Below are 7,785 nucleotides of genomic sequence, written 5' to 3' on the forward strand. Positions count from 1 at the left end.
TAGCATCTTCCTGCCGATGCTTAAGATAAACAATAGAAAACTCCTTGAATAAATAAACTAATAGTGAGATATGTAACGGCACACAAGGAGCAAGCACGGATGTCTTAGTGCTATTAAATACTAATATTATTTTTTAATATTAATATGATTGTGGGAGGATAAAAGAGCTTTCTATTATTTCGGTTTATTATTACAATTAATTAACGCGGCAGGAATAACGAAAAAAAAGACCAAAATAAAAAATTACTTGCGGTGGAAAACTTTTGTACCAAAATGTGGGTTGTAAACACCTGATGACTTCGGCCAGTTCGTGGGTGGTGAGACTCCAAGAGACCCTCCAAGCTTGGCGGGTTGCACTGACTCGATTAGGATAAGCTTCTCACAAAACTCGCGAAAATATCGAAAATTTGCGCGGAGGAAAGAAAGAAATATATCACTCGGTCGTGGCAAAAGCCCTTGTATACGAATAGAAATATTCGAATGTATGTAACAGTGTTCGGTGCCAAGTATGTAACGGATAGGAAGTGTAAGAGAGTGAGCTCGCGTCGCGAGGTCGCAGTTTTATAAGGTATCAGCTGAGAATGGTTTGGTAGAAAAATGTGAAATTTCTGGGATACTAGATGTTGGATTTGTTAAAGGAGGTAGGTATGGGATAACGTTGCAGCCAGTAATAAGTGAGGAGATAGAGTTAAGAAGATTTCTTTGGCTGGGGTTGTGGGTGGAGAAAATCGTATGTTTAAAAGAGGTTGTTATTGGAGGATTTTAAAGGTAGTGAGGGAATATCTCTCTTTCTTTGGATAGGGCGAGAGAGAATGATGCAAGTTGGAAAATATAACAAATACTTTTGTTCGTTATCCGGCGGCTTCTTTTGATTTTATGGATAAAATTCGGCGGAATATGCTTTGAGGATTAGGAAGTTTTTAGTTCCGTATTTTTTAGAGTTATCTGGGATTATTGTTGGAATTTTTATTGTGGAGGTTGGAAAACCCGTTCATGATTTGGAACTGTTTGTCGGGTGTCAACAGAAAGAAGGAAAGATAAGTATGACTTACGTCCGTGCAGAACGTAACAATGAGTACAACACACTTCTCGAAAAAATTCTTTCTTTGATTTACCCAGTACACAAGAATGAAGAATTGATTGAAGGATTCATTAGAAAAGCGGCGAAAGCCTAAAGTAAACGTCCCTGTGGTCGAACATACATGTCCCAATGATTGACATACTGGTTTTGTATTTTTCTTTGTTGAAATGCTTTTCAATATACAAAACAATATAATAAATGAAAAGAAATATTTAGTTACTTTGTGATTTTGTTTTATTTATTGATAAGCATCTTAATAAACACAAGTATATTATTAGTAATTCAATTATCGGTACACGTTCAATCACTAGGACGTTTATCTTATTTCGAAGAGAATGCGAATATCGGCAACGTAGCATTCACACCGTTTATGTGTAAGAAAATTGAAATGACAACGTAGCACACACACTTGCATATTCATATATCTATATACAGCGGTATATGTATCAATATATCATAGCGGTATCATGTTAGCTTCTATTTGACGATCGTCTTTATTTCATATCTATATGTATCTATATACAGAGTATCCCGTATCACCTTCACAATCTCTCGTGAGGACATAGAGCGGATTGAGATGAACACAAAAGTCCCATATCGTTTTGCGATATTCGCTATAACAGTCGAAATAATTAAAGAATAATTAAAGAATAATTAAAGAATAATTAAAGGAGATTGGTGAATGATCACGCGCGATATGGTAGAAGAGCTGCAGTGGCGCCGTCTACTGTCGTATACTTATACATTAAGTCAAACTGAACAAAAAAGTCCTCTACCATTTTGCAAGTGACCACACAGATTTTTAGATATTAATTAAAGAAAATTTGTACATTATGATACACAATCATATATACAATTATATGATTATATATGGGCAGATCTGAATCATATCTGAATTATATCTGATTATATCTGATCAGATCTGGACAAAATCCATATCTGGCTTTTATCTGCACTTTTTTTTCCCGGGAGGACAACTTCGCAATTTTTTAATCAAGATCTTCCCGAGGAATCCAGTTCCTCCTAATTAATCATATTCGACCATTATCGTTTGACCGATTACGTCAACCGCTAGATCTGGTTTTCGACTTGATGTTATATCCATCATTAATTTGTTTCCAACTTTTCGTAAACATTTCAATTTATTTTGTCAAGGAAAAGAACGAACTGAAACTGTTAATTGGGTCAATGTCATCCAAATGTTGACACCGTTAAGCTTCAAGTTGTTCCTTTTTTTGAAGAAGAGTATTGAAATGTTCGCGGAAAGTCGGAAACAAATCCTCGAAGAATGTGACAGTAATACGGGATCTAAATCGAGTATTTCTCCCAAACCTCGGTATCGGTATGTGGGTCAATTGTTATTTAACATTTCTTTAATTATATTACATTTGCACGAACATCAGCACTTAGTTCTTAATGACCTTATTACTATTATAAAAGAAAATTATTAGGACCTTAACTTAGTTTCCGCCCAAAAAATACTGAGAAAAAGCATTTATTGTAAAAAATTTATTTAAATTATTTCAATGAAAGTATTTTCCATCACTTTCTACAACTTTTTGCCATCTTTCTGGCAACTGGGCGATACCATCTCGATAAAACGATGTTTGTTTCGAAGCAATCCATTCGTCCACCCATTCTCGCACTTCTTCAACATTTCGGAAGCGTGTACCACTCAAGCCGTGCTGCATCGATCTGAACAAGTGGTAATCAGAAGGCGCTATGTCTGGTGAGTACGCTGGGTGAGGAAGAGTTTCCCATTCGAGCTGCGTCAGTGTTTCTTTGACGGTTTTTCCAGTGTGTGGCCGAGCGTTATCGTGTAAGAGAATAACTTTGCGCCTGTTACTCGCTATTGCTGGTCTTTTTCGCAACAGCTCATCATTCAATTTGTTCAATTGACATTTGTAGACATCGGCAGTAACAGTTTCGTTTGGTTTCAGCAGTTCGTAGTACAGCACTCCTTGCTGATCCCACCAAATGCAAAGCATTACCTTATGACCGTGGATGTTCCGTTTTGGCTGCGATGTTGATGGTTGTCCTGGGTCTACCCATGATTTTTTGCGTTTGGGATTGTCGTAGTAGATCCACTTTTCATCGCCAGTCACAATACGCCACAGAAAACTCTTCTTTTTTTGCCTGGCAAGCAACGAAACCGTGATATTGAAACGGTTGTGAATGGCACTTTCAGACAATTCATGTGGTACCCATCTTCCTTCCTTTTGGATCTTTCCCATGGCGTGTAAACGTTTGGAAACAGCTGCTTCAGTAACTCCTAGCTCGTTTCCAAGTTCTTGTAACGTTCGAGCCGAGTTTTCATGCAATAATGCTAGCAATTCATCGTCTTGGAATTTTTTTGGCTGTCCTGAGCGTGGTTTGTCATTGACATCAAAATCATTACTTTTGAATCGTCTATACCACTCTTTACATGTTGTATGTGATGGAGCTCGATCACCATAACCTTCTTCAAGTAATCGATGAACTTCTGCTACACTTTTTTTCAAATCAAAATAGTGCAAAAGCACATGTCGAAAAAACACTTTATCGCGTTCCATTTTTCACAAAGCAAAAGAAATTGTTGTTTAGGAAAATAATTGTGTATGCTGACTGAATGTTATCGAGAAATGTCGAAATTAATCACAAACTACCTGTTTCGTTAGTAATGACTACTAGAACTGTTTGCATTGCCATCTAACATTTGAGGGCGGAAACTAAGTTAAGGTCCTAATACTTTGGATATTTTTTTGAAGTCAGATCGCTTCAAAAGATTATTTCTTTCATAAATGGACTTACGAATCTGAAGTATATTTCGTTTTTGGCAATCTCGACAACGCTTTTACTTCAAAGTATTTTATGCTCAAGTGATTAAAGTTACAAACTTACAATGAACAATTAGAAACTACGAAACGATCACAAACTTGAGCTGCTAATTTACTGCTACACGAGCTCTTTTATGACGATACTTATGAAATTATTTATAATTATTTATTTATAATTACTTGCAAATATAATTATTTAATAAAATATTATAATTATAATATCATAACGTTACGTAATTATGTTATATAATATAACTTCTGTAACTTATGACATATCGTTTTTTTGCTTTACGAATTTTTTTAATTAAAATATATTTATATTGTATTATAAATAATTCTCTGATGAACTTAGATCGTTCTACACAATTTTGTACATGTCTTTGATATTTCTTTAGATGAAATTCTTTGATATTTTTACAATCATCTTAACTCTCTCGCAACGACGCATGCTATAATTTAAATTAGAATATCACACACATACACATATTTACATTTGATCTTTATAATATATTTCTATATGATGCACGTGCTTGTACATAATATACGAGGTGATCCTTACCACTTGCTGTATGCAATAGAGTTGAAATTTATTTCATTAATTTTCAATTCATTTCATTGCCGGAAACAAATAGAAACACCATACATGTATAAGGACATATGATAAGTTCTTGTCATGTATTTTTTTTTTAATTCGTATAGTGCAGATATTTATCCAGTAACATGGCTCGTAATCAATTATGTAGAAGATGTGAGTACGTTTATCGCTTATGTAAGATACGATTGACATAAATAGCCAATGTGTAACACATTATATCTTATATATGACGTGCGTAATACGTAAATATTATATATAGCGTATATATTTAGCACAGTTCTGTTAGCCTGACACCTCAAGACATAAAAAGGCATTACATTTATCAGAATTACAAAACTTCGTACATTGACTTCGGGATTAGCTGAAGAAGCGTGCGACATTGAAGTTTACGATCGCAAATTTAATCTCAGTAATATGATCGTCTAAGTATTTCAGTCTTTCATATTAAAGTTCTGTAGACGCTGATCCTCCTTATTCAAGCGGTGAATTACATTGCATACATGTTGTCGTTTGCGTAGGTCAATTTCCTTATCGTAAAATAATGAACCACGTCGGAGAGATTGTGGCGCTTCTTATAGAATAGTGCTCGGCAAGCGGTACATTTTTTGATCGATTTGTCAGAGATTCTCTCTCGCGTTGTTCTCCTTGCGTAGTTGCTCAAACGATTCGTAGGCTGTTCGCGGTGTAACAAGACAATAGGAACAACGCGAGTTGGAGCCTCCCAAAAATCGGCCGTAAAGTGCATCGAGCTCTGTTGTAGAACGTCTGTGAAAGGTATCTTTGAGATACTTTTCTCGAGCGGCTCTGAACGTTTGGACAACGTCGACCAATAAAGTGAGTTAATTAAAAAAAGTAGATGAAAGGAAAGAGCATTTAAGAGCCAGGCACAGGTATAAAAGTGCAATCAATATATTACAACGTAATACAACGTATTACAAAGACTACAATATCGGTTACATCAGTTTACGTTTCAACCCGATTTGTGTCCTCTTCGGAAAATACAATGGTAAAAAAATAAAAGTTCAAGCGCAACGTTTAGTACGTTTCGTGACATTTGTAGTCCGCTTCATCAGGGAGGAACAACGAAGGATGGTGGATGATGCCATCGGGTCGTCAGGTCGTTCCACCTTGAGCAATAAATTTGATAAAGCAAAGTTCAATGTTCACGAAACGTCGTAATCAGACGAAAAAGAACCCACGCGGCTCAAACTTAGAAACCAAATCTAATATCTCAACGTTTATAAAGCAGAATAAATGCGATTATTTGTTTGAGGTCATATTTTGACAAGAGAATAATTCCTCTCTGCAAAGATTTAAAATTTTGAACGTTGAAACGAAAAATGGACACATAAGAGTGGGTTTTCTCATCTTTCTATATGAAAATCTGAATTTACGCATAGAAAACATTCATTTTTCTGTCAGCTAATCAGTCTTGCTAATCAGTTATTTTACTGTAAAGATGCTGTAAGATGTCAGGAGCTCTTTACAGCAAAATAGCTGTGCAGCCAAATGGTTACGACAACATTTTCAAAGCCTAAAAGTGTAGTCCCACTTTTTGCTGCAACGTGTCCGAAAGATCATAATCATATAATAATATCTGTACTAATTAAAGATGTTGTGGTTTAAACTGCAACGACATTATTGCAATTGTTTTAAAGTTTGCTTAATGAGTGTTAGATAATAATCGTCTTATCGCAGTGAAGCTAGTGTTTTCATACATTCGTAGATCGCAGCCAACATTGAAATCACGCGTATTACTTCACGCAGCATACCAGAAGGAGCAGACTATTTCTTAAAACCAATTAATCTAAAATGGTACATTACGAGAACAACAACATCAAGATTCAGGAAACACCAATACAAATATTCTACGCGAACCAGTCGATCTTCATTACAGGTATGTATTGTACAAGTTATTATTTTACGCGATCAATAAACTAAAATGTTAAATAATAATTGACAAACATACTGATATCGAAGTTTTGGTGAAGTGGAAAAATACTCGATTTGGATTCCGAGTTACTGCCGTATTTTTTGTGAATTTGTTCCTGACGTTATAACATATCGTTATAGCAGATTTCTTCAAGGAGAGCAACAACATGAAACCTGACAGTGTGAATACTTGAATGACATTAACCTAATTAACAGTTTCAAATTTTTTCTCTTCTTAAAGAAATGAATTTAAATGTTTACAAAAAGTTGGAAATGAATCCACAGCGGACATCAACTCAAAAACCAGTTCTAACAATTAACATAACCAATCAATATAATTAGGAGGAACTGGATTCCTCGGGAAAGTCTTGATTGAAAAATTGCTGCGAAGTTGTCCTGACATCTCTAAGGTATACATGATGATACGATCGAAAAAAAACAACAGCGCTATGAGCAGACTGGACGAAATCTTCAGGAGTCCCGTAAGCATAAATGAGTGTTAGGAATTACATGATCTTTCGAAGTGATTTTCAAAGAGTACGTCTATATCACCTCTTGTCGCTCCCGTTTGCCTGGCGAGCCATGCAGCTGACATTTATAACGTTCAGGCACTTGAATCGCCTCATATTTGAGGGGCTTTTTAATAGCTGGAAGAATCTGATCAAAAATAATTTCTTACGCATAAAATTTCGAATAGTTATTATATAACCGAGACGTATCAGATTTATAAGATTATAATATGATAATATGATAATAAATTTTACATGAGCCATGAGATATTATTACTCACATTTTTTTTTTTAATATAATTATTCACACTCTTGATGCTAGGAATTCCACGAACGTCAGTTGCATGACTTAGTGAGTGAGCGGCAGAGAATGGTGAGTAGCTTTCGAAAATCACTTCGAAAGTTTAAGTAATTCCCAGCAGTAAATAATTTCTAGCATAAATAATAAATAATGACGTCTAAATTTTGTGATATTGTCACAGTATATGTTTACATAGCGTTATGATAATGATCCATAGCTGTTCGATCGAGTAAGGGAGGAGATGCCCAACTTTCGTGACAAAGTCGTGCCGCTCGTGCAGGTCGGTGAATTGGACGAAAAGGACCTAGGACTTGAGAAAAATGACATAAACCTATTAATAAATGAAGTGAGTGATCCTCTCCGAATTCCTCTCGCGAGCACAGTTGCCTTTATCGTACAATTGGAAAAAAATTCATGATAATGGCAACTTAGTAAACGAAATCATTAATAGAACAATATAGCAGCGATATTCAATAGCACATAATGCTTTCTATATATATAGTTATATATATATATATATATATATATATATATATATATATATATATATA

General features: G+C 35.1%; 1 protein-coding gene across 8 annotated transcripts in view; it reads left to right on the forward strand.

The window, feature by feature from the left end:
• The first annotated feature begins 139 nt into the window (after nt 1–139).
• Nucleotides 140–7,785, forward strand: part of LOC116851158 (putative fatty acyl-CoA reductase CG5065) — a 16,437-nt gene continuing 8,791 nt past the window's right edge. For 3 of the 8 annotated variants that reach the window (XR_004379531.1, XR_004379530.1, XM_032830286.1), the window contains exons 1-4: nt 4,346–5,326; nt 6,219–6,389; nt 6,767–6,906; nt 7,452–7,580. Coding sequence is in view for 6 of the 8 variants with exons in the window: in XM_032830286.1 (XP_032686177.1) it covers nt 6,305–6,389; nt 6,767–6,906; nt 7,452–7,580 (354 nt within the window). In the remaining 2 variants the exon portion in view is untranslated. The other 5 variants (XM_032830285.1, XM_032830284.1, XM_032830288.1 and 2 more) reach the window with 5 other exon arrangements.

Source organism: Odontomachus brunneus, unplaced genomic scaffold, assembly GCF_010583005.1.
Source record: "Odontomachus brunneus isolate Ranch 3 - 2012 unplaced genomic scaffold, Obru_v1 Obru_scaffold_167, whole genome shotgun sequence".
NCBI classification, from domain to species: domain Eukaryota; kingdom Metazoa; phylum Arthropoda; class Insecta; order Hymenoptera; family Formicidae; genus Odontomachus; species Odontomachus brunneus.